Source organism: Nannobrachium achirus (genome assembly GCF_963921795.1).
Source record: "Nannobrachium achirus genome assembly, chromosome: 2".
In the NCBI taxonomy this organism is placed as follows: domain Eukaryota; kingdom Metazoa; phylum Chordata; class Actinopteri; order Myctophiformes; family Myctophidae; genus Nannobrachium; species Nannobrachium achirus.
In genome coordinates this window covers 70,381,359-70,408,939 of record NC_137811.1, presented here as the reverse complement: position 1 = coordinate 70,408,939, position 27,581 = coordinate 70,381,359, and the positions used below count along the sequence as shown (strand labels likewise).

Below are 27,581 nucleotides of genomic sequence, written 5' to 3'. Positions count from 1 at the left end.
CTTGAGAGAATACTTTAATGGAGCTCAAATCAGATTCTTAGTATGTTGGTGTAACCCAGGAGGATATATTGCAAAATGGAACTGGATATTGAATTGGATCAGGGAGGGGGTCGAATACAACATTTGGTGTCAAATAAGGATCTGAGGAAAAAAATAGAGAAAGTATTGGACCTGATTACTAAATTTACAATTGAAATTAGGAATGACATAGTAAAAAAAAAATACAAATTGGAAGAAGAAAGAAGGATCATGGGCTGGCTGATACTGGCTGACCCGAACTTCGAACCAGGAGTCATTGACCAAGGATTCAAACAATGGGAACGAAAGGGCATAACAGCGATATGTAATTTATTCGAGAATGGGCAGATGTAGAGTTTTGATGATTTACGGACAAAATATGATCTGGACAAACATGATTTTTTCGATACTTACAGATAAGGGATAATTATATAAAAGAGATCCACTAATCGAAATAATGGTTCAGGCCTACGATAATAAAAAATGTAGCGTAATCTCAGCCCTTTATCAGGGACTGATGACAAATAAGAAGACCTCTACCTTACATGTCAAAGAGAAATGGGAAGCAGGACTTGGGGTGCAGATTGCCAAACAAAAGAGAAGAGGCCAGGGGAGGAGGAGAGGAAGGAGGGGGGGGGGAGACGGGGAAGAATCAGTGTTAATTTGGACAGCAAAGTTTGATTTAGTTTAGTCATAGTCTTTTGAATAAAATTTAATTTAGTTTTAGTCATATTTTAGTCATCTGAAAAGATTTTGTCTATATAGTCGACTAAATCTACAGTTGATTTTGACGACAAAAAAAATATTTTGGCGGGCCGTAATGGCTGATTTTACACTAGGTTGCATGCTGAAAATAGCCAATCTACAAGCTCACAACGTGACGCGGCGTGACGCGTTGTGAGCTTGCAGATCTGCTATTTACAGAGCACTATTTTCAGAGATGGTTGCAATAATTCGCCTAGAACGAAATGCCCAAAAACAGACGCCAGGTTACCAACGTCGTAAAAAAAAAGTCAAATAATGAATGAAATATACAGTATATCAGGCTCTAAGGGAAAGAGAGAATAGAGAAGAAAGGAACAGAGAACAATAATAACAGGAAGGCACAGTAAAATATGCAAAGTCCAATATACACGCATTTGAAAGGCATATAGAAGAGGTTGAAAACATAGCAAGCATTTTAAAAGGCATATAGAAGAGGTTGAAAACATAGCAAGCATTTTAAAAGGCATATAGAAGAGGACGAAAGGGAAGTAGGAGAGGAAGGGCTGGAGGAGGAGGTATGGAGAGAGCAGAGGAGAAGAGAGAGGAAGTAGGGTTGGGAGAACAGGAAGTTGTTATCCGTCTCTCTGTGCCGACTTCCTGCAGATGACATTATCACCTCCCAGACACATAACACTCACCTCACACTGTCACCTCCTACACTGTACCAGGAACCTGGGGGAGACAGAGAGAGAGTTACAAAATAATCATAATCACATAATCCACTCAATAACAAATGTCTTGTGTTTTTTGAGCGATGGTTGACCGCTCCATAGCATGGCCGTGTGTGTGTGTGTGTCTCTGTAGCCTGTACATGTCATGTTTTGCCATAGCATTATGTGTGTGTGTTTGTAGCCTGTACATCCTAGACTTAAATCCTAGTCTGAAGACGTTATGCAAGCACGACCACCGCTCACTTCACACTGGGTGTGATTTTTTAAATGTTTTGTAGTTCTTGTCATACTGACTCCACTGCTCCCCAGACCAGGCACATGCGCGACCGCAGTTTTCCCGGTGAACCTGAGCGCAACGGTAGGGGCGCGGGAGTGTGGGGAACACACACACCACTGACTATTGACCATGATGGAGAGGTAGGGGTGTAACGATATAGTAGTAGTGAATCGAAAAATCGATTTTAATTTGCAATGATCTACTATACCGTTTGAAAAAGCAAAATATCGTACCGTTTTGGCTTTGTATCGTATCGTATCGTTTTAAAATGCGGTAATCGATATCGAATCGTTTTTCAATGCAAATAATTGATTGTATGGAAACAAAGTATTTGTGCCTTGTATTTGGCACACATATAGCTACTCTTGGTCTATCGATAAATGTGTGTAATCTCTGTGTTCATGTCAAGGTGGGTTTGTCCATATGTGTTGAAATATAATGTCCATGTATTTCTAGATAATCACAGCGTTTACTTCCATAATAATGGATTTTTTTTACACATTTTACACAGATTTAATTTCTTTGCTAAATAGTTACTATATCGATTTTAAATCATTGAATCGAATCGTATCGCATCGCCATGAATGAGCTAATATGTCCATGTGTCGTATCGTTAACCATGTATCGCGATGACTATCGTATCGTTGTTAAAATGTATCGTTACACCCCTATGGAGAGGTTATATAGCTTTAGGAAATGAGAGGCACTCTTTCCGATTTCGTAAGAGACTCGTCGCCAATTGCAAGATATCTAAAAGTTATTTGGGGCCATGATGATAACCCCTTCTTCCCGCAACTAGACTAATAAGGATGTATATTGTTTGTGTTATTGTTTACAACCACAATTATTCACGTGTGGAAAGATCGCAGTTCCACTAGTTTTACTAGTAGGCTAGTGTAGGCTTAGAAGCCTTTTCAGAAGTTAAGTTTTCCATTTAATTATTTCCTTTATCCTCATCTAATCTTGCGCTAATGCTGGCTAATGTTTTCGCCAGGTTTTAAGGCCTAGTAGGCTTTTCAGAAGTTCATTTAATGTTTTCCATTTAATGATTTCCTTTATCGTTATCTTGCGCCAATGCTCGCAACTGTTTTCGCCAAGTTTTAAGGTCTTAGGCCTATTTTAGCGACCCTCCTTGCCCATCGGCCCCCACCGTTGCGCTCAGGTTCACCGGGAAAACTGCAGTCGCGGCACATGCACACATAGACATCAAAGGGGGTTTGAGCCCCTGCCCTTTTACCCGTCTGTAAAAAGTGCCCTCTCCAGACCATGAATAAGTACTGAAAATAATAGGTCTGCTATTTTCGATATTTTCACCAAAAGGCCCTTTTAGAAATGTCAGACCCTGCCTCTCTAACATTCTCTGCACGTCCCTGCACAAGATAACCAATCATCATCCTGACCCTTTAACCTCTGACCCACAGCCACTGAAAGACAAAACTCCCATAGACTTTCATTATACAGACAAAGAATATGCATTTAATATTAAATATACAAATGTATATAAAGCCAGAAACAACTTAACAGTTGATTTAGTGTTTGTTTTGGTGTGCTCACATGGGGAATGGGGAAGTAAAGTAACGCTTGCGACCAGTAGTTCTAAAAACAGCTGTGTAGTGCCAGCATTGAACCCCATTCATCAGTGCTTATCCCCGCTGTCAGCTGGAAACCTTGTATGTCCACGCGACGCATAGAGAGCTTGTACTGCTGTTTTAAAACTTTTAGAGCTTGTAGTTCGGCTATGTTTTAGCTTGTAGATCGTTTTTTTGCTACTTTTGTGTGATGCTGTAGTGCAGTGGTTTTCAACCAGTGGTCCGTGGACCACTAGTGGTCCTTGAGGGGATTCCAGGTGGTCCCCAGCTAAATCATGGAGAGTTGGTAACCAAATAGAGTAATAGACCCTTATCCACAACTTTCCAACATCCCATCGTGCATTGCGCAGAAGTTGCACAGAGTTTCCGGCGCCGCAGCCGAGTGTGATCTACAAGCTCACAAAGGTTGCATCTGCGACGCGACGTGAGCTTGTATGTCTGCTGTTGACCGGAAGTGTGGTGCAAAAGATTCTCCAGTAAATTCCTGCGGAAAGAGGTGGATAGATCTTTAACTCTTGAGAGCGTAAAATGAAACCAAATGGACCCGTAAGAGTTACAAGAGTTACAACAATAAGAGAATGTGGAAGAATTGTTATTTTGATCAACGTCTGCCTGTTATCTCTCCTATATGGTACCACATCAATACAGCACGGAATTGTGGACAAAATCTCACCCAACGATAACAAAACATTCTAATGCCTCATTCACACTACGAAAAGCCAAGCTAATGGTTTGCTTGGTAATTCAATGCAAACCAGCTTTAAACATTTCCAAGCTTTTTTTCCAGCTTGGACATTTTAAAAGCTGGTTTGCATAGAGAATACATTGAATTACCAAGCAAACCATTTGCTTGGCTTTTCGTAGTGTGAATGAGGCATAAGTTCTGGGTCTGAGAGGCTGAATCTCATCAAACGGTGGTCTGCAGCTCAAATGCTGAATAAATAATGGACCTTGTGAAAGGTTGTAAAACACTGCTGTAGTGTGACAAAGTAGGGAATTAATTGACAAATCAATTTGAGACGTGGAGATACGAGGAGGATTCCGCCCGGCGGCGACGTTATGATGAAGCACGTGATCATCAAGGCGTGTGGTAAGCCAACTCCCTCTCCGTGTCAGTGGGTCAGCTCTGATCTGTGTCTCCATAACAAACTGCTTCACGTCACACTGTCACAGCATGACCTTCACAACCACTCATACTGAGAACGAGAGTCAGACCACAACATCCCTGAAAGCAGGACGAAAATCACATATTATTTAACCACTTGAACCGTCAATACTTAATAAACTTGAGCTTTCACTCTGTACTTAGTCTGCTCTTTTTCCACAATACACCAAAGCTCTTTGCCAAAAAATAGCCGATCTACAAGCTCACAACGCCTCGCGCTGCGAGGCGTTGTGAGCTTGTAGATAGGCTATTTTTGGCTAAAGTTCTTCGAATATGGGCGCTAGGGTTCAAGTGGTTAATATAAAAAAGGAGAAAAAAAGTTTCTATCACTCAAAGATTTGGAGGACCCCCTGTAGTAACTCTGGGGACCCCCTAGGGGTCCCGGACCCCCTGTTGAAGACCCCTGTTGTAGAGCACTTTGGAGAAAAGCGCTATATAAAAGCAGTCCATTTACCATGGTCTTCATCAGTCAGAGAAAAACCAACAAACTAGAAGGTCAGGGACACACATGCCATGCACGCACACACACAAACGCACACATGCACACAAGTCTGTCTACATTCTTCCACTGAGACAACTGCTAAAAGAAGATGCTGGTTCAATCCCCGATTCCCCATGCTGACGTTCCCTCGAGCAAGTCTCTGAACTGTCACTCAGCGACGGGTACACCGACCACGATGAATGAATGCAAAGAACACACGTGAAACACAATATCAATATTTTTTCAGGAAGGATTGACTGATGGATCTTAACGCTAAAGCGAATCAGCTCAGACAGGCAGAGTAGAGAAGAGCACCTGAATCAGACAGCGATGTAGTAGTTCAGACCTTCTCCTCCGAAGATACATTCATCCTGCATTTTGCACTGTTTCATTATTGTTCTTTTCTGATAGATATCTACTGCATAGTACTGTGTTCCATCCATCTGTCATTCAATGTTATGTGAGTTAAAAAGAAGGATCTAAATGGAAATAAGCCTTGCCTTACCTGAGTTTCCATTTAGATGCCTTGTACCAGTGAACTGTGCCGTCATGAAACTGTACCTTTTCCTATACAAAACTTCTAATAAATATTTAAGTCAATCAATGCTGGATTCCACCAAGTGATTTATCTCCTATGTCTCTCCTACACTGTCTCCCTCTCAGCTGTCCTACTGTCTGTCTCTCCTACGCTGTTTCCCTCTCAGCTGTCCTACTGTCTGTCTCTCCTACACTGTCTCCCTCTCAGCTGTCCTACTGTCTGTCTCTCCTACACTGTCTCCCTCTCAGCTGTCCTACTGTCTGTCTCTCCTACACTGTCTCCCTCTCAGCTGTCCTACTGTCTGTCTCTCCTACGCTGTCTCCCTCTCAGCTGTCCTACTGTCTGTCCTACGCTGTCTCCCTCTCAGCTGTCCTACTGTCTGTCTCTCCTACGCTGTTTCCCTCTCAACCGTCCTACAGTCTCTCTATAAAGTTCAAACGTTGACTGCTCTCTCAAGTCAAGCAACAAGGAAATAAAACTGCAAAGGCGAACGGCAAAGAGAAGCAGAGATGCAGAGAAGAACTGAAAGAGAGAGAGAGAGAGAGAGAGAGAGAGAGAGCATGAGAACCCTGACCTTACTGAGAGGGGGGGGGGGGGGGGGGGCGAGCCAAACTCTGAGAACAAATACAGGAAGGAAGCTATATGCGCGCGCTGCACACACACACACACACACACACACACACACACACACACACACACACACACACACACACACACACACACACAGAGAGAGAGAGAGAGAGACTACTAAAGGGACATGCTGAGAGCGCTTTCAGAGTGTCACACACCATGACATCACATGATCTGAGAAACAGACACACACACACCCACACACACACACACACACACACACACACACACACACACACACACACACACACACACACACACGTACACACACACACACACACACACACACACACACACACACACACACACACACACACACACACACACACACACACACATGACATCAGACACAGAGAACAGAGCAAGCAGCTGACAGACTTCAACTTCAAAACATGCAACCCCTTAGCAACGAGAAACCCCTTAGCAACGAGAAACCCCTTAGCAACATGACACCTAAAGGTGCATTCACGCCGGACGTGACAAAAATAAACACATCACTGCATTCACACCGGACGCAACGTTTTGGTTCTCCAGCTATACCACTAACATGTGGAACGCCCTACCGCAGGCCCCTAAGAGTGCTGTGCTTCTTTTTTGTGTTTGTGTCTCATTATCTCTTTCCCTAACCAGAAGCCAAGTAACAATTATAACATTAAAACATACTTCTGCCTCCTCGCCTCCTAGCATGGCGGTGTTACGGTGAAATCGGTGACATGCTGAAATATGTAACCATCTTGTGGACTTAAGATAACGGACATTGAGGTCTTCCAATACGTGGCCTAAATACCCCTAGGTTTAACTCCAGTGATTTACGTTTGGACATTGATGTTATGTGAAGAGACTTGAACGTTTGTCATGGGTAACAACAACAACAGGGTAAGAGTCTCTTCTTCTCGATTGTCGCCGACAAGAAACAATCTTGTCAGTGTCTCTGCGAGCAACCCCACGGTACAAATGAGGCAGTATTTGACGTGCACTTGAGGCTCTCAAGGAAATAGAGGATCTACACGCTCACAAGTGCTGTTTTCGGGGAGCGTACTAAATACAAACAAATCACTTTCTGCCCGTCACTGTCGGGCAGAAACCTCCTATCACCAAGTTTCAAACGTTGCATGTTTTTTGTCGTAAAGTAAATCCCTACTTCATCATACAGTAGCAGATCTACAAGAACACAACGCCTTGTCTGCTTGTAGATCGTCTATTTTCACTACTTTGACTCGTTTTTAAAATGATGAATACAAAACAAACGGTTTTGGACATACAAGGTTTCCACCCGACAACAACAACACACGACCGACGCACGATGAAATGCAAATCAGAACACATTATGCGACCTGGAAACCAAGACATGAAGAGAAATACATCCATGGTTACACACACATACACACACACACTCACACTCACGCGTGCACACACACCCACAGACGTACCGTGGTGACAGGATGCCGTGGAGTGGGAGCGCTGGCAGGGCCTGTAGTACTGCTCACACTGGGAGAACTGGGAGCTCTGTGGCTGTGGGTACTGGTGCTGCTGCCCGCTGTGTGCGTGCAGGGCAAGGCTGTGGCTGGCACCCGGGGGTCTCCAACCCTGCAGCTGACAAACACAACGGGGCCAGTGTGAGGGAGGCATGATGGGGTACGGGTGTGTGTGTGTGTGTGTGTGTGTGTGTGTGTGTGTGTGTGTGTGTGTGTGTGTGTGTGTGTCTGTGTGGGTGTGTGTGTGTGTGTGTGTGTGTGTGTGTGTGTGTGTGTGTGTGTGTGTGTGTGTGTGTGTGTGTGTGTTGCTGTAATGTATAGCAGCTGATGGATACTCTCTGACATGTCTACATGACGTGACAGTGTTTACTAGAGCATTGATTTACGAAAAGAAAACACAAAAAGTTAAAATATGGAGAGGTTCCTGCTCGACAGCAACCTTTAGCAATATTTTAAGACCTGGAATAATTGCTTTAACTATTGAAAAATAGGACACAGAGTATAAAATAATAATAATAAATTAAAAAAAGCACCGAGTGCCGCGCTGTGAGCTTGTAGATCTGCTATTTAAAAAAAAATCTCGAATATTTTTTTTTTTTCAAATCTTTTAATATATATTTTTCATAGCAAACTTTTGTAACTCAAATCTCTGCTTCTGGGGGGTCCCTGGAACAACATATTTTGAGATGGGGGTCTGCGGCCAAATACACATGTAATTTTGGGGGTCCACTGAGTTTGAGAACCGTTGATTTAGAAGAAGGATTTAGAAGACATTTATAGAATCGGGTCAAAAATAGACTAAATTTCAAGATTTTTCAAAAATAGCAGATCTACAAGAGATCGTAAATCTGCTATTTTTGAGCGGTGGTAAACCGCTCCTATACGTGGCTGTGCGTGTGTCCATAGCCTTTTTCCTCAGCGTTTTGCCATAGCAAAATGTGTGTGTGTAGCATAGCCTGTACATCCTAGACTCAAATCCTAGTCTGAAGACATTATGCAAGCACGACCACCGCTCACTTCACATTGGGTGTGATTTTTTGTGTTTAAATAGAGAAAGATCAACTTATTTGTCTCTGAAGGACAGAAAAGTTCAATTTATAACGACACCTTGCACTACGTGTCTCACAGTGTTCATACTGTCATGTAAACAAAGAAGTGAATATCGCCACGGTCGGGCAGAAACTCCATATCATACAATAATGTTAACTTTTTTCGTAAATAAACGCCAGATTTGAACAAACTACAGTGTCAGACAAAAGCATCAAAAGTAGCAGATCCGCAAGCTCGAAAAGCGGCTCGAAAAGCAGCTTGAAAAGCAGCGTGAAGCGACGCGCTTTGAGCTTGTGGATCTGATACTTTCGCTGTTTTTGAATGTGAAAAAAAAAGAAAAAAGAAATCCAACTCACCTCCAGCGGTGGCGAGTAGGGCGGGGCCTCCAGCCCCGCCTCCTCCTCTGTGAATGACAGCAGGGGGAAGGGGAACAGCTGTCCGTAGGAGGTGATTGGCGTGCGGCGCGGGTCCCGCCCACTCTGCACAGAGGAGGAGGAGGAGCAGGAGCTCAGGGCGCCCAGCAGGAGGCGCTCAAACTCCTCTGGATCATCCAAACCCTCCAGACTAACGCTGGAGGAACAGAGAGATAGACGGGTATTTACCTTTAGAAACATGCTGCTTTATCATTTAGTCTCTAGAACAGCGCTGTTCAACCTTCCGCCCCTGTGGCATGTCTGTGGCCTGTCATGGTCATGCCAATAAAAAAATATTTGTTCTACTTTCAGTGTGCACAAATAATTTCTGGTGTCATATTTTCAGTTTCTCTCCAAAACCATTTTTTTGTGTAGTCTTTTTAGACAAGACTTTTTTGCTATTTTGTTTGTTCCAAAAAAATCATCATTAACCCTTTCAGTGCCCAGAATCACCACTAGAGGGCGCCCAATGGCCATAGAATCCACCATAGACATACGGCTGTATATGCACAAGCCGTGCGCAGCCATGACGCGCCTGAACACTTTCCTTTGTGCATGAACAGGAACAGGATGAAGTTAGCTTGAAGTTAGCTATTGGCTACCACTCATTTTAGAAGCCCTATTTTCGGCGATTTAGCCGTGATTAAACCTTGCACACCTCATGGATATGCATGGAATAGAGAAAATGAGCTCTAAAGATCCTGGATTGCATTGGAGTGGATGGCAAATATCGGCGGCGCGACGCTCTCGCGGGCCGTGTAAACAGATGACAGCCGGCGGCCCGGCTCGAAAAATTATTATTATTATTTTTTTTTCAGATGTCTGTCCGTTATACCTGACATCACTGATACTAAACAGTGCCCAAATTTGGAGATAACTGACATCACTGATACCTGCCTCCTGTACTGCACATGCGTCGCCACCATGGTAACAGCCTCATGCTGAAACAATGCCCACATTTGACTAGACTAAACAATTTCAGATGACTAAATAGGACCAAAACTAAACGGTGTGTTATTCAAAAGACTAAGACGAAAGCATCATTTGCTATCAAAACTAACACTGATAAGTTCAATGTTAGTATTTTGGCCACTTGAGACTGGATACCGAGCTCTCTGTCGCCCCCTACATCAGGAGTTCTCAAACATTTAAGTTTCACCCCCTGGTTTGGTATGCATTGTGCCACGCCCCACCATAACTCTGAGAGTGTACCGTAAGGGTCCATTTGAGTTACAGAACTTTAAGGGTACATTTGGTTCCCTAACAATCAATCACTCAGGACCCCTTGGAACCCCCTCAAGAACCCCCAACGAAACCACTGCCCTGCCCGGGGTTAGTGACGTCTCTGTCGCCGCCCTACCTGCGCTGCTGGTACTGCGGGCTCCAGAGCGCGGCGGTCTGCTGGGGCTGCCAGCTGTGTCTCCGCTCGCGGTCCAAGTGCGGGAGCCCGGCCCGGGACATGGACGCCAGCGAGGAGGGGCGGGGCGGCCGGGGGGTGCGGGGGGGAGGAGGAGGAGAGGGAGGGGGGGATGGGCAGGGGGAGCAGGGGGGAGGCGCGCGACACCGTCCAGACGGGGGGGCGCCGAGGGAGGCGGGGGCCGGAGGGGAGGTCATCTGAAAGACAGGGAGACCAGATGGAAGATGGGTACAGAAAGACAGGCAAGACAGAAAGACACATTCTATTCTAGTCTCACACATACACTCACATCCTATTAATTGGCTTAAAACAGTGGTAAATCAGTCAACAACCTTACAGTTTAGGCATTTAGCAGACCTTGAGTTGGCTCATGGACCCCGCCCACTGTTGTGTTGCAGTTGTATAACTAAATAACCTTGCAAGTTACAACAGTGTTTTCTTTCATGTATATGGTAGAAGTGGTAGAAAAGCAATTTACCACTCAAGGGTTGTGGTTTGTTGGCTGATTTACCACTGTTTCAGGGTTGTTTGGCACTCGGCTTCGCCTCGTGAATCAGCCAACAAATGGCTTGCTTCTCAACCTGTGAGTCGGGACCCCCCAAATTATTTTGGCGGGTCTTTATGTGCAACATTGTCTTCTCACTCAACGGTAAACAAACCAACATAATGTTTAGGTGCATAGGGGGTATATGTACATTTGAAGGAGTTTTTAATACCTCTAAAATGACAACTTAAACATTGGCCAAATTGTCAAATATTAGAGGCAGAAATTGTGAAAATAGCAGATCTACATGCTCACAACGCGAGGCTCTCAATAGACTCTATAGGTTAGACTGTCATGTATATATATATATATATATATTGGCATTCACAGATATGAGCTTAATATTGATGACAGGGATCAGGGATCTCCATATATGGGCATATAGCGGACCAGTTACCCATATATGGAGATCCCTGATATCCATATATGGAGATCCATGTATATGGAGATATGGGCATATTGGTTCTACAAAAAAAAGTTGTTTCATACAACTGTACATTGTGCAAGTGCAGTAACGGCAGGGGAAGCAGCTAAGAACATTTGCAAAAATCAGAGCTAACCGTGTGCAACGGTTGGGAGTCTGTAGAACCAAACATGTGCTGTGAGAGCCCGTGCTTACTCGTATACTCGTTTATGTGAAAGTCCTATGACGTCTATGACGTCTGACATCATAGATACAATCCCTTAAAAAAAGGGATTCTGTTAGTGTGGTTCTCCTGACACTGTGGTTCCCCTGTCAAATCACTGTGATGTCAGATACTCAGAGCGTGATGTCAGAGCATAACAGTCAATCAACAGTAAAAGATCAAACCAAGTATTACAGAAACAGACAGACAGACAGAGAGATACGGTCAAGCTGTGGCGGTTCTCATACTAAACTGCGACGGTCGCAATAAATATAGGGGGGAAAAAAATAATTAGAAAAGCTCTCCATAACTGCTGAAAAAGCAGCTGTCTGGATATGACGAATATGAAATTGAGGAAGCTGTTAGTTGTACATACTCTATTGATGTTCTTGGTATAATATTGGCCCATAAATACATTGTAAATGTCAAAGCCAGCAATGCTCTGGGAGCCTCTCTACTGTTAACTGTGAAATGAAATGTGTATTGATCGTATCCTTTTAATTATTTCAGAGCTTGGGTGAGTTTACCAGAGTGGACTTCTTTACTGGATGATTTCTGAATGTTTGAGGAATTAGCTGTTCAAACATAGATTTCTGACATATTCATAGCTTATGAGAACCCCAAATTATACAGTCCTCCATTATTTGAATGTCCAGCGTTTAAAATGATCTGTGTTTAATGGTCAGACTGTCTTACAGTACCATGTGAATAACAGGCTGGTTGTCAGGGACCATTGATTGGTGTAGCAACAGCACCCTCCAGTGGCGATGGACGGCTTAGTCCAGGTTCTGTTCCAAGGAGCAGAGAAACATCATTAGAGACAAAACGCATAATATCTGGATGTAGAGAGAACTACAAACATAATATCTGGATGTAGAGAGAGAACTACAAACAGAAATATGACAAATTCATTGTGAAAACTATTATTTTGACTAAATCTGTTTTTGAATGAACAGTTCCAGAATCAAGACCGCAATGTTGATATACTTTTTAACAATCTTTTCAAAACCGTTTATAAAGTATCCAATCAATCGAAAAAGGTTACACAAAGACAAAACGTAAACAACTTCAGGTCATTTCTATGAATAAAACGGCTCATCCCGTGACCTGGAAGTTCACATGATAAAATATACAGAATAATCAGCAGATATACAGTGTGAATGAATGAAGAATACATCCTATTCATGAACGGCTAATAATAGTTTCATCATCAGCGTCAATGTCTGTTCATTTAGGTCAGTGGTTCTCAACCTGTGGGTCCGGACCCCCAGGGAGTCCCCACATGATTTGGGGGGGGGGGGGGGGACCCTATACTATAAAAAACGATCAAACAGTGGCCAAATTGTCAAATAATAAAAGAAAGAGGCAAATGGAAATATGTAGATCGGTTATTTTCACAATATTTATCATGTGGAACTGACAATATTTTCTGTGGAACCGAGTCAAAACATGAAATATGATTTTATTGGGGGTCGAGGCCTGAAGAGGTTGAGAACCACTGATTTAGGTCACTGTGTGCCACACTAAAAGCCTGTCCATACTTTCTCAGAAACCAAACTTTTCTTTGCAGAGTTGCAGATTTCCAAACTCTAATTCGGTGTAATCCTTTTCAGAACTTGCGAGTGACGTCATTTTGTAGTTGAACCGGACCTTTCCGACGAAAAGTTCGGTTTCGGAGAGAGATATGGACAGGCCTTTTAGTTTAGTGTGGCCCACAGTGACCTAAATCAGTTAGTTTTATGGCAGTTTTAGGTCAGAGCTCATCACAGTGCATGCTAACATGGAGAGTACAGGACCAGCTAGTAAAACATCCACTCCAAAGAAACATCAACCCTCAAAAACTGAACACACAGTTCATTATCTGTCCCTCCTCCACCTTCCTCTCTTTATCATTCCATCGCTCTCTCTCTCTTCTCCCACAATACATTGTTCCTCTGTCTCTTCCTGCCACAACTCCCCTTCTCTCTCATTCTCTTCTTTCTTTCTCTCTCTCTCTCTCTCTCTCTCTCTCTCTCTCTCTCTCTCTCTCTCTCTGACATTCTTCTGTTCTTCTGTTGAGGAATGTGATCAGGAGGAGTTGTGACTCAGGTCCAGTTCTGGTTGTGTGTCTCTCTCTGTGTCTCTCCTACACTCGTCTGTCAAGCAAGGGCAAATCAACAGCACTTTCAACCTGGCGTCCATATTTTGGGAATTACATTATTGGAGAGAAAAGGGAAATGTAATAATGAATAACTAGACAGATGCATTCGGGTCCCCATCCGGAATCAATGGGGGTACATTTATTTTTAATCAAATTATTGTCCTTGCAACAAAAAACAAAGAATATTATTGAACTCAAGTCTCATTGGCATGAGTAATCAATAGAGAAAAAAAGGTCATTTTGGGGGTGAACTACTCCTTTAAACCGCTGATTGTCTTTATGCCACAAGGTGTATTGTTCAGTCCTGACTTCAAGGATGAAATGCCGGTGAAAATATGACCAGCACTAGCTTTACACCAGCACAATAGCGTCACTATTGGCTCACAATGTCCATGACACAAACAAGATAGCTTTTGAGAAATACTGTTTGCGTTGCCATGGAAGTTAATTGTCACAGTAATTCATCACCAAGAGCTGTAAATTCTGGAAAAGCAACCCCCCCAGGAATGCAGATTATGAACGATTGATACTATTACCTGTCTGTCTGTCTGTCTGTCTGTCTGCCATGCACACGCACACACACACACCCTGTATAATAGTAGGGCCCATGCACCGTGCACACAAGCACCTCAAAGTGTGCTGAGTGCTGACTAACGTACATACTTTGCTCACTGAACGTCATTCTCAAATCATCTCTGCTGTTATTGCTGCTACAATATTGAGGAACTGAAACCAACTCTCTCTCTCTCTCTCTCTCTCGTGCTGTACTCGTTTCGATTAGATTAGACTTCATTGCTCCAGACAGCATACAACACAGCATACAGTAAAAACCCATAAATATCCATATTTCCTAACACACAACATGTCAGTGAGACAGTTTTCCCATCTCAAAGTTCTAGATCTCCATCCAGGTGGCATTACTCTACTGTGAAGTGGAGATTGCTATTGCGAGTGCGATATGAGATGTGACAATAGAAATGTAACAATAGAATGTAATTATTGTGTTAAGGTGTTTCTGTTAACACAAACAATGACATTCCTGTCACAGTGTTGTTATCTGTCAGTAGCCGTGCTAATGTCTGGTGTAGACTGTCTTTGTAGCAACGCCACAATGCAGCTGAAATTTCAGACACAGGCAGAACTCTGTTGCATACATACTGTATACCGCTGCTTGTCTTTGGACCCCGTTAACTTAAACCAGTGGTTCCCAACCTGTGGGACTGGACCCCCAGGGGGACTTTAAACCTTTTTTATTACCTTAAAAAAGAGAAGTTAAAACCACAAGCTAAGGCCCTGTCCATACCTAAAAAGTCCCCGGGGGTTTCTGACTTCGTTTTGAAACCTATACGCCTCCACACGGGCCCGTGTAGAAAAATATGTGTGTCCACACGGTATTATCAAAACGCTATAAATCCCTGTCTGTGCGTCACCGAAGCGGGTGGCCGCGTACCCCTGCTCTCATGGAATCATTGCAGCAGCTATCTATCTATACTTTAGTATAGGCTATGCATCGTCCAAGTTTCACAATCTTCACACTTTAACATGCACAATTGCTATTTAAACATTAATTTAATATAAATTCGCAAACTATTTCTAGAGCAGGAGAGGAGAGGAATCGTCGAGTGTGGTGCGCTCTCTCTCTCTCAGCATTAAACGAATGTAACTCTATCAATCAGAACATTGTGGTCAAGCTAGCATCACTTTGTATTGAGAGAGAGAGTGTGGTGCGCTAACTCTAGAGAGAGAGAGAGAGAGAGAGAGAGAGAGAGAGAACTAACAGACGGACTTTCTTTTTGTGCTTGTTCTGATCGTGGAAATTTAAAAAAGGAGGCACATGCCGTGAATAATCAACATATTCTCACCTTCAAAGCGTCAGACAACTATGAGAATGGGCTGGAATAATGCCTGCATGCGTGCATATGTCTTCCATTATGCTTGAAATCATTTGATATTGGCATTTGATATCCAAACTTTGACAAAGAGAAGAGGCAGGCGCGTCGCGTCAGATATGCTCCGTTAACAAGACGAGGGCTGCATCTCGTTATTGATAATGAGCACCTTATCGATCCGGCTTATTGAGCCGGTGGAAAGCTATGTGAGACAAATTCAGAACATAACTGGTAGCCTATATTTTGCAACTGTAAGTTCGTGGCTGACCAGTGACCACCATCTATGAAGATGACATTTGACAAGAGTAACAAATATCATTCATTAGGGCTCCATCCCTAAATAAGACAGCGGAGCTCTCTAATGTTAACATGTAGTGAATAAATATGGATATTCTACAGAGACTATTATGGGATTCTCTCATAGCAAGGAGGAGGAGGCGAGGAGCACAAGGTGACATAAGCATGCAAGCAAAGAACTTCTCCGTTTACAGTGTCCACAAGGCAAAAGAAATACGCCCGGGTAACAAAAATGCACTGCAGCCGGAGTTTTGGAAACTATTCGGCTAGTCCTCCGTTTGCATGCGTTTGCATGTGGACACCCATGTGCGTTCGTGGCTCTACCTCCCCGGGGATTAAAAATACGTTGTCGTCTGGACGGGGCCTTAAAGCTATACTATAAAATCTGATGAAACACTGGCCAAATTGTCAAATAATATCAGAAGGAGGCAACAATTGTGAACATAAACGATCTACAAGCTTATAGATCTGCTATTTTCACTATGCAGTATTTATCTGTGGAGCCGAGTCAAACTAAACTGACTGACTCCAGTAAATATATCATTGTTTTGGGGGGTCCCCCACTAAATATATCATTGTTTTGGGGGGTCCCCCACTAAATATATGATTGTCTTGGGGGGGGGGGGCTGAAAAGGTGGAGAGTTAAAGCTGAGAAGGACATTTGACTACAGAGAGGCTTTAGTAGCTCAAATGTCATACTCTCATCTAAAGACCACGAACAACTACAAAATGACGTCACTCGCATCTTTTGAAAAGCATTACCCTGAATTAGAGTTCGGAAAGCTGCACGTCGGAAAGTCTGAACTCTCTGACGAAAGGTTTGGTGGTCAGAGATAGTAGGTTTAAGTTATAAGGCATAAGAGCTGGTAGCCTACTAAGACAATCAAAATACGGGCGCGTCCTGTAATGCAAAAGCCTGTTAAGGTAAAGTAACTATAAGGCAAAATGTACTAAACCTCCTTTTGTTATGGTGAAATGTGAGCTCACCTGCATCGCGTTTCATGATACCATTCATGCGTTTATCGTGCGCTATAACGATTGCATTCACCACAGCTTCGTAACTCGCGCCTGCGGCGCTCGGGCGCGAAGAGCAGGACCAAGGTCCGCTGGCCTTTGCGCCGCTTGCAATGTCGTGGACAATAACTGTGACATATAGCCATTGTATTGCTCAAAAATCTTTATTCGTTTCACCATAACAAAAGGAGGCTACTCTGTTGCATTTTTACTTAACGGGACGGCAGAAGGAGATTTGCATTACGGTAGGAGACCCGGGCAGTACATTTGCCCAGTTTGCCTTATTGGTGTTTGCCTTAGCGGGATTTTCCCTCAAAATACAGCCGGTGCGGCATGATTGTGTCTAAAAATAGTTTTTAGAAATACCCAGACATATAAAAAAAATCCTTGTGGGGGCTTTATCTTTATTATCTCTACTATCTTTATCTTATAATTTTTTATCGTAATTTTAATTGCTTGTGCTTGTATGGGTGGTGACAAATGAACCCCTCTTGAGTCTGGACAAGCAGGACAGGACTGTCCTTTCGGTCTGTCTTGTCTTATCCTAATCATTAGCCAGCACATTCCAGAGACTGGACACGGTATGCAGAACAGGTGAACTCCCCACAGGCAATAACTAACACTGTCACATTTGACATACATAACTGAGACACAGACAGCGACTAACACTAAAGCTGGTTACACAAATACACACTGCTGCGTTTTTCCGTTCCGAAATGCATTTCTCAGGGCAAGTAGAGAGAGAGACAAGCAAGGGACCCAGTGGTCCGAAAATAACAAAACGGGTGGCAGTGTGCAACGTGATTGACATAACGTGAGGTTGATTTCTTTATTTATGTCCTCCAAAATTCGCTCCTATATTCGGCCGAAAAAACGCAGCAATGTGCGATGACCTTCCACTTAGTATCTGCACCTGTCTAGGGTTGGGTTCCTTTAGGGTTTTAGCGATTCCGGTTCCTCAAAGGTCCGATTCCTTTTGCGATTCCTATAGGGAGTTCCAAATGGACCCTTACAGGTCTGTAACTCTGAGACACACAGGTCTGTAACTCTGAGAGTGTACACATGGAACCAAATGGACCCGTAAATTCCATGTGACTTATGTACACTCTCAGAGTTATGGTGGTCCTTGAAATTAAAAGGTTTGAGAGAACCTTGTTGTGTAGCAGACGTGAAGTCCACATACCAGCTATGACAGTATGATGAAACCGGTTCCGGAAAACGGCTCCAAAATGTGATGGAAACGATTCCGGTTCCTCATGTTGGATCCGGTTCCTCCCATTCCCGGATCCCAAACCCTACACCTGTGGTTCTCAACAGCTGTGGTCCTGGGAACTGATATGATCTCTTTCTGTGACCTAGTGGACTAGACCTAACGTGACCTAGTGGACTTTCAGACAGTTAACCACTTGAACCCTCAAAACATGCACTAGGTCTGCTCTTTATTCCCTCTACACCAACCCTCTTTGGTGTAAATAGCTGATCTACAAGCTCACAACGCCTCGAACTGTGTTGGCTAATGTCCCCCACCCACGGCAGGGATTCCGTAGGGCAGGGTTTCCTAAAGTGGGTGCCGTGGCAACCTAGGGTCCTGTGATGCCATTCCAGGGGTGCCGCAGAATGGGGCTGTTAAGTCTGACATCATTTTGTAGGCATCATTTTGTAGGCAGAGGAGAACTTTTGGGGCCAAAAGGCCCCAGCGCCTGTGAATCTTTTTAATATTTTTACTATTTTTTCTTCTCTTTGTTGTTGAAAGGAAAGTGGTAGAATTATACTTTAGTCGTTATTTTTGTCTCAGATCTGTTGAAATAGCGAGGGACAGATATTGATAATAAATCTGCATGGAGGTCTGACTACAAAATGATGTCACGGCTTAAAAGCCCCTATAATATTTGGAATTCATCAATATAATTTCGGTAAGTAACCACTTTAGACCTTCTATGCCTAGTGAAACAGACCTGATTTGCACTGTACTCGATGAGTTATGTTCCATCTACCTGAACTCTCCCAACTCTCTCTGTTATCTTTTAGAATCTTATCATATTACGCTATGTAAATATGCACATCTTTCCACCTGAGATACGGTGTGTCACGGAGAAATATCTTTTCCATTTCCATCAGAACTGACTAAAAATAACTTGACGTTTAACCACTTGAAGACCCATGACGTTACCCTATATACTTCACTGACTGGGGTCCCCCACTTTTCCCTCTACACAGTACACACACCATTCAAATCTGTTCAAAACAGCTTATCTTCAAGCTGACAAGATCAGCTATCTTGGCTGAATGGTCTCCTACCGGTATTGTGACACATGCCAGAAATACCGAGGCTAGGGTTCAGGGGATGAGGTTCCCTACTGAAGTATCACTGATGGATCACCTACTGATGTGACAAAACAACGACCTGCTTTAAACACCACACACACACACACACTTCTATGGCAACAAAACAATGGAAGAACAATACAATACCACCACAATACAACAGTAGAACTCATTTTCATTTTCAAACTTTCTCCCATCTAACAAAACAATGATACATGTTACATGGTTCATGCAGCAAGCAAACTAAACCAATTTAGCGCTATTGGTGCGTATGTGTGTGTGTGTGTGTGTGTGTGTGTGTGTGTGTGTGTGTGTGTGTGTGTGTGTGTGTGTGTGTGTGTGTGTGTGTGTGGTGTGTGTGTGCGCGTGTGTGTGTGTGTGTGTGTGTGTGTGTGTGTGTGTGTAGTGCCATCATGAGGCTGTGTGTATATACATGCGACCTGACGGACACTCATTTCCTGATCAGGGAGTCTTACTGGTGGTGATATATGACTACTTCTACAGTATAACCTTTTCGCACGTGTAATGTTTTTATTGTTTTATAGTGTGTGTACATAGTGTGTGTACATAGTGTGTGTCGTTCAATTACTGTGTTATAGTATCTATTTACCTGGACAATGGGTACAGCATTCTGATAAAACCCGGTACACTGCACCACTCCCAATATAAAAATATAACTCAGCTAGACTTCTTCATGTGTGCCTTCATGGACACATAAGCATATACTGCACTTAATACAGTCATGCAGGGCTTGACATTGACTTTTTGAGGCACTTGTCCTTTGGACAAGTACATTTCCCATTCACTTGTCCGGGCACAAAAGTCACTTGTCCGGATACAAATTTGACTGAATTTGTTTCTTAAATGCATGCATAGGAGTCAGACATTGAAATAGAATGAATAACAAAAGGACTGATAACGACCTCCACCCTGCACTCCATAGTATCACAGTCCATAGTCTGCATGCAGCACAAAGCTGCTAGGAGAGTCACAGAAAAAGTGAAACCAAGAGCCACTTGTCCAACGGACAAGTACATTTTTAATGAACTTGTCCATGAAGATTTATTACTTGTCCCAGACAACAGGACAAGCCTTAAAGGAGCTATAGTCAACTTTTTCTTGAAAAACAGATGCTAAATTAAAAATAATTCGAAGAAATTTTATTAAAAAAAAATATGCTTCATATGTGTTTCTGTTCAAAAATGTCCACAAAAAGCGTAAAATAATCATTTTAGCAATTGTCGGGCTGACACTTTGTTTACATCCATATAAAATAATAGACTAGGATGTAAACAAAGTGTCGGTCTGACAAAGGCCAAAATGATTATTTTATCATTATTTTACACTTTTTGTGGACATTTTTGAAAAGAAACACATATCTGAAGCATATTCTTTTATAAAATATTTTTGAAACATTTTTTATTTATTTTAGCATCCGTTTTTCAAGAAAAAGTTTACTATAGCTCCTTTAATTTCATGCCCTGCATTCATGCACTTGCCCCAAACTAGGCTACATGACTCCATAAACACCTCTATACTAAGGGAGGACCCCAAGGAAACAAGCTGTCAGCTTTTTTGCGTTATCCTTTCGATTGTGGTGTGGGTCAGATGTATGTTGTTATCCATCAATCACTCGTGTTATTTGTGGTTTGTTGTGTGTGTGTGTGTGTGTGTGTGTGTGTGTGTGTGTGTGTGTGTGTGTGTGTGTGTGTGTGTGTGTGTGTGTGTGTGTGTGTGTACACTGACCCTGGTCTAACAAGGAACTGCACAGTGTGAAGACAAATGAGTCAGCGAGGTTCGTTGGCACTGTGACACATGAAGTCAACATGACTCAAAGTCAACATTATAAACACAATGACACCTCAAGAAAGACAATAATGAAATATTAGACTATGTCCTTTTCCACCATACAGTTGTATAGTAGCCTATAATAGCCTGTTGTACCACGCAAATGACTGTGTCACACAGCTCACTAGACTCGTTATGCTGTTTTACACTTGGGTTGTTGTTTTTTTTAACGCCACGTTGATTTTAATCAGAGTTTTCATACAGACACATTTTACTAGAGTCTAGACTACATCTGAAGGACAGGTAAAATCACAGCCGTTTACAAGTCTGTAACTCTGACAGTTTACAAATGAAACCAAATGGACCCGTTTCATTTTTTTGCGACCGTCAGGTTGCAGTTACTATCAAAACCTACAGTCAGTCAGCCTGTCAGGTCACACTTTTCCCCTTTTCGTATCCCCGTCACCGTTGCCCCTATCCATGCCAAACTTTGCACACACACTCCTTGGCTGCCAAACCACAACGTCCATCCCTCATTTCTCACATGGCCCTCTTCTAGCGCCGCCATGAGGCCGATTCCTGCAAAACACATTTTTGGACACTGCTCCTACCGATCTTGCCCTAAAATCATGCAAAGCGGTACACAGTATGTCTACAGTCATGTCATCAACATGGATCTGTCCCATTTAGCGCCATTTTTACATGCGACCTGACGGTCGCTTATCTCCTGATTTAGGGAGTCTTAAGGGTTAAGGGTTGGTCCTTGAAATGTAAAAGTTTGAGAACCAATTCACTGGCCATACGTCGCACATCAAATCTCGATATTTCTACGTTTCATTAGTTCGACGAAGGGTTAGGGTTAGGGTTGGATTTAGGCATAGTTTTACTGAGGTTAGGGTTAGGGTTTGGGTTAGGTTCAGGCATATAGCATTCACAAGGTTAACATTCCAGGTTAGCAATAGCATTCACCAGCGTCGGCAGGTTAGCATTTCACCAGGTGTTTCACGTGTTGTTTTAAAGCGCCACACTGACTCTGATGGGAGTTTAGATTTCATACAGAAACATTTCAACACACCGGAACAACAACGGGTATAAACTCACATGCACAGCAGTGTGAGTGAACAGGGCAGGCTGTGTGAGTGAGTGTGAGTGCAGCTATAATTGAGGCAAACTGCCTCCACCTTCCCGGCAGCAACAATGGCTTCGATGGCACAGCAGATAATAAAACACTCAAGTCATCACTTCTCCAGTTCCAGACAGTCTAAAGTTGTCTTCTGTGACTTTTGTGTTGTATATGTAGCAGAGTGAGTTACTGCCTCCGCTTGATGGCCTCAAAAGACTAGTATCTCCCTCAGTCCATATAGGTATAACCCTTTGGATCAATAGTTAAGATATTGGACTTCCTTGCGGGAGACCTGGGTTCGAAACCCCGGCTGTTATAGAGTGGCGGATCCCAAGCCTTTTTAGCTCAAGACCCAAAAGAGAAATGAGATGTTTGCCCATGCAGGACCCAAACAATAAGTGAACATAGGAAACAAACAAACCCACTGTTTGGGAAACAGTGGTCTAAAGTGTTGTTCTTTGACTTTAGTGCTACTCTATATAGCCCAATACATTGGTTCTCAAAGTGGATTCCAGGGACTCGGGTTAGGGTTCCTTTAGGGGGTCCAAAGTAGGAAAACAAAGACATTACACCTGCCCTCATATCTCCATCTGCGTTTAATTCTTTATGCCAGTGTAACTAAGTAGATTTACTTAAGTACACTTTTTAGTTATTTGTACTTTACTTTACGTATTTCCAATTTCCAATACTTTACGTCTAGGCTACTCCACTACATCTCAGACTTAGAGGCAAATATTTTACTACTTGTAATACTTTTACAATTATTTGAAAACTTTACTAGTTACTTTGCAAATTTATATAAAACAAATATGATATTATAAAACATACATGAACCCCTTTAGCTCCAATTTTATAGGCAAGCTATTTGAAAATAGCAGATCTACAAGCTCACAACACGTTGCATCTATTTTCAAGCATTTTAGTATACTTTTGCTTGTGGTAGCTACTTTTGTAGGCTAGCTGGCTACATTTTGAATTCCGTACGTCTACATTGTCAAAATGCGATGACTTTCCCCATCACTGAGTGATTCATGGTAATAAATGAATCATTACACCTGCCTAGAGTCATGTTGCCATACCTTTGCCTTTTCTGAACTGACGCGGCTGCACCTGCCCTCATGTATCTCCATCCGCGTTTCGGTTCATTCTGCTCCCAAAACTATCTGACTGCAACGTCTATTAAACACAGGCCTCACAACAGACACACAACAACGGCTACATTGTGTCGCAGTTAAAGTCACGTTTCAAAGCCATTCAGAGTCCAAACGGACACTTTGTATCAGTCTTTAAAAGCTTACCTTTTGTTGACGAGACACTGAATACTTCCAGACGTCCTTCTGTCTGCCGAGACTCACCTGAGTCACGTGACAACCCCCCCCCCCCCACCACACACACACAGCCACGGTGTTACATAGAAATGTGTGTCCTATCGAATCCCGTCACTCCAGGTCTTTGTTTGTTTTTTGAGGTGGTTTATTATTTATTTGTTATTGCGTTATTTTCTTCCCAATAACGTGTATTTCTCATATAGCTTAATGAAACTAAAAAGAAGACAGTAGGTCTACTAGGTTTAACCTAGTACTGTAGTATTCAACCCAAGGCTCCCAAGGCACGGAACGCGATAGGTAACCAACTTTGGTGTGTGTGTGTGTGTGTGTGTGTGTGTGTGTGTTTGAGAGAGAGAGAGAGAGAGAGAGAGAGAGAGAGAGAGAGAGAGAGGTGCGTGTGTGTGTGTGTGTGTGTGTGTGTGTGTGTGTGTGTGTGTGTGTGTGTGTTTGAGAGAGAGAGAGAGAGAGAGAGAGAGAGAGAGAGAGAGGTGTGTGTGCCATGTGCTGTGCTGCAAATAATTAATGTGTGAATGAAAGGATAAATAAATAATTTCATATTAGATTAAGCAGCCCCATTTATGCTTTATCATATATAAGACGGTGTGTCGTAGCTCACTGTCTGCTGTGCTTGTATATCTGCTAATTTTGCTATCTTTAAAAATAAATAAATAAATAAATACACAAGGAAATGCTGTTATAGGCTACTCACCAGTGTCCTCTCCCTCAATGAGAGAGAGAGAGAGAGAGAGAGAGAGAGAGAGAGAGAGAGAGAGAGAGAGAGAGAGAGAGAGAGAGAGCGCAGAGGCAGAGGGAGGTATGCAGTGTGGGAAGATCTTTATTCATCAGGCCTTCGCTGTCCACAACACACACACACACAAACACACACACACACAGGGCGCAGGGGTAGAGAAACCGTCATTAGAACACGGAGGGTTCCCAGTTCGATCCCGTGGTTAGTGTGGAAGAGTCCTTGAGCAAGACTCTGAACCCCTAGTTGCTCCCGGTGAGCAGGTTGGTGCCTTGCATGGTTTCCTATGCAAACTTCTAATAAAGTCTTCTTCAATCCTCTGCCATCGGTGTATGAATGGGTGAATGTAATGCACTATCTCTGTAAAGCACCTTGGATAAAGGCGCTACATAAAAGCACCATTTACCATTCATGAACAAACCCAGAACTCTATACAGTATACAGCATGACAGTTCTTGAAAAGAGACATAATTGGCACAAAGGAACTCAATAATAACTCCCTGCCAAGCTTTCAACTCACTGAACCACATGTCACCCTAACCTCACTACTGGGGTGGCCATAGCTGAGTCAGTTGAGCAGGGACGTGCTGGCCATTGGGAAAAGCGGGACAACTCCCGAACGGCCGGTTCATTCCCGGACGGTCCAGGCCGGCCATTAGGGAAAAAAAAAATATATAATGTCGGCTTTCGTTCCATTTTGGGGGCTGGGCGGCCAACAAAGTAAATCGTCACTGTTGGGCAGAAACCTCGTATCTCCAAGTTTCAAATTTGTAAATCTTTTCGCAAAGCCCTGCTTCATCATACAAGCCGTCTCACAAAAGTAGTGAAAACAGCAGATCTACAAGCACACAGGCGTTGTGTGCTTGTAGATCTGCTATTCGTGTTGTTGTTGCGAATGTTCGCCTATTTGACATACCTAGAAATGAATAGGGATGCAACAGGTTTAACCCTTTGATTCACTTTACAGGTCTGTAACTCTTGAGCATGTATAAGAATGATTACATGTCCATTTGGTTCCATTTGTTTCGCTCGCAGAGTTACATACCTGTCAATCTGGGAACCCATTCGGTTTTTCCTTTGTTTTTGTCAATCAAAAGACCCGTAGGTGTCCATTTGGGCCCCTGCTGGTCCCCGAACCCCACGTTGAGGACCGGTGGTTTTGACCAGTAATCACTGTGTTGTTTACACTGTTCCCACACATCAAAGACTGTTATGTGCAGGTTGTCATGGTGATTAGCTGCTGTTTCAGATACACATCATTATTGTCTCCATGTTCCATCTACTCCTCTTCTGATTATTATGCCCTCAGTGAGTGGGAGGAGTCTATGGTCTGGAGAGAGGATACTCTCTTCTCCTCTCCTCCATTTCGTCACTGCTGAGCAGAAACCTTGTATCTCCAAAGTTTCACATTTGTACGTTTTTATAAGTGACGAAAGACCTGCTTCATCATACAAGAGTGTCACACAAAACTATTGAAAATGGCATACTGTATCTACGGTTGTGTGCCTGTAAATCTTCACTGTAGTTTAAATCATTTTCCCTGTGCCTTTCCTGTGCGAACTGCTAATAAAGTATTCAATCAATCAATCAATCAACCAACCAACCAACCAACCAACCAATCAATCAATCAATCAATCAATCAATCAATGGCATCTGTAGAATGGACCTCAGGTCTTAAAGTTGCTATAAGCAGTTTTCTGCTGACATAAGCAGGAAACAGGCAATTGCTTTTTTTATTTTATTATATTCAGGCGGCTAACAATGCTCCCTAAAAAAATCTAGTCTCTGTGGCGCTTCTTCTAGGAGCCGCAAGTCTGCCTCCAAACTATTATTTTATCTGTAAGAAGCTCTGTCACTAGCAGCTCAGGGCTAAAAGGATTGACAGACAGGTCAACCAATCCGAAAAAGAACAAGAGGCGGTCCTGATTGGTCTGCTTATTTGGCAGGCCTGCCAAATAAGCAGACCAATGACAGAACTTCTCACAGATAAAAAATAATAGTTTTGGAGGCGGATTGTGGCCCCAGGAAGTGTCACAGAGACAACATTTCTTTAGGAAGCATGGTTAGCCATCTGAATATAAAAAAAAAAAAAAATGGGTTGGATCCCTATAGGGTTCCCAGGTCCCCACTTTGAGAATGCTTAACACTATCTATATGTAGCCTGGGATTGCAGGGTTTGATCCGGTCGGGAGCGGCCACGTCTAGACCGGATCAAACGGCCCGTTGTAATCGAATATACGAGGCTTTTCTCCGAGGTGGAAAGACTGGTGATGCAAGGTTAATCTATATGTTGCTGATATGGTTTAACCTTGACCTATGCTCACCAAAAGCCTGGGCTCTTTTCACCACACTGTAATCCATGGTGCAGGTCTGAGTGGATCCAGGTTTTCATTCCAACCAGCTGATTATTGCATGGCTTTGCGGAGAGCTCCATTCTGATTGGTCGGTCGGTCACGGCATTCTTGATTTCCCCGATAGCAGAGCTCTGCTATGAATAACAGAGCGTTGCTATGGTCAACAACAGACCGTTGCTATGGTCAACAGTCCTGATCCAAGACTCAGCACCTGGGTCATGTCAATCTGACATGTTCTCAGCGCTGGGAAAAGTACTCACGTTGTTATACTTAAATAAAGGTATTATAAAACTGCGCTATAGTAATACTCTGTTAGGGTGCCCTCACACCAAAATACCTATGAGAGTGGAATCCGCGTTCCGCCAATGCATTTCAATGAGAGTGAAGCGGTTTCATGCCAGCAGAGGACTTCTGCAAAAAACGCTCCCTTCTCATTGAAATGCATTGGCGGAACGCAGATTCCAATCTCATAGGTATTTTGGTCTGAGGGCACCCTAACAAGTAAAAGTCTAGAAATCAAAATGTAATTGGGTAAAAGTACAAAAGTATTGGCATCAAAATGTACTTAAATTACCAAAAGTGAAAGCAAAAAAGCAATTGAAAATAGCAGATCTACAAGCTCACAATGCTTCGCATAGTGGCTATTTCTTAATTAATAGCTGAAGTCTAAAATGGTGGTTAAAGTGGTTAAACTGATTTTGATGCTATATTAAATAATTTGTCTGGGGACCCCCACTGGACCCCACTTTGACTGGGGACCCCCTGGGCCTGGACCCCACTTTGAGAACCACTGGGACCAATGGTTCTGAAAACATTGGTGGAGAGGAATAAGCAAGATGCAATCACAGCTCTGAAAACTCTTTATGAAGTTGAACGTACATAATATTGTACATACTGTATACTGTAAAATTACAGT

The 27,581-nt window shown here is 43.0% G+C and overlaps 1 protein-coding gene across 1 annotated transcript in view; it reads right to left on the bottom strand.

The window, feature by feature from the left end:
- LOC308300182 (rho guanine nucleotide exchange factor 2-like) overlaps positions 1–12,393 on the bottom strand; it is a gene marked incomplete at its 5' end in the record, with an annotated part of 94,135 nt that extends 81,742 nt beyond the window's left edge. The window contains 5 exons of the mRNA XM_080743984.1: positions 1,422–1,455; positions 7,565–7,727; positions 9,016–9,229; positions 10,433–10,686; positions 12,361–12,393. Coding sequence (XP_080600110.1) covers positions 1,422–1,455; positions 7,565–7,727; positions 9,016–9,229; positions 10,433–10,686; positions 12,361–12,393 — 698 coding nt within the window. The remainder of the gene's footprint in view (positions 1–1,421; positions 1,456–7,564; positions 7,728–9,015; positions 9,230–10,432; positions 10,687–12,360) is intronic.
- Positions 12,394–27,581: the final 15,188 nt, after the last annotated feature.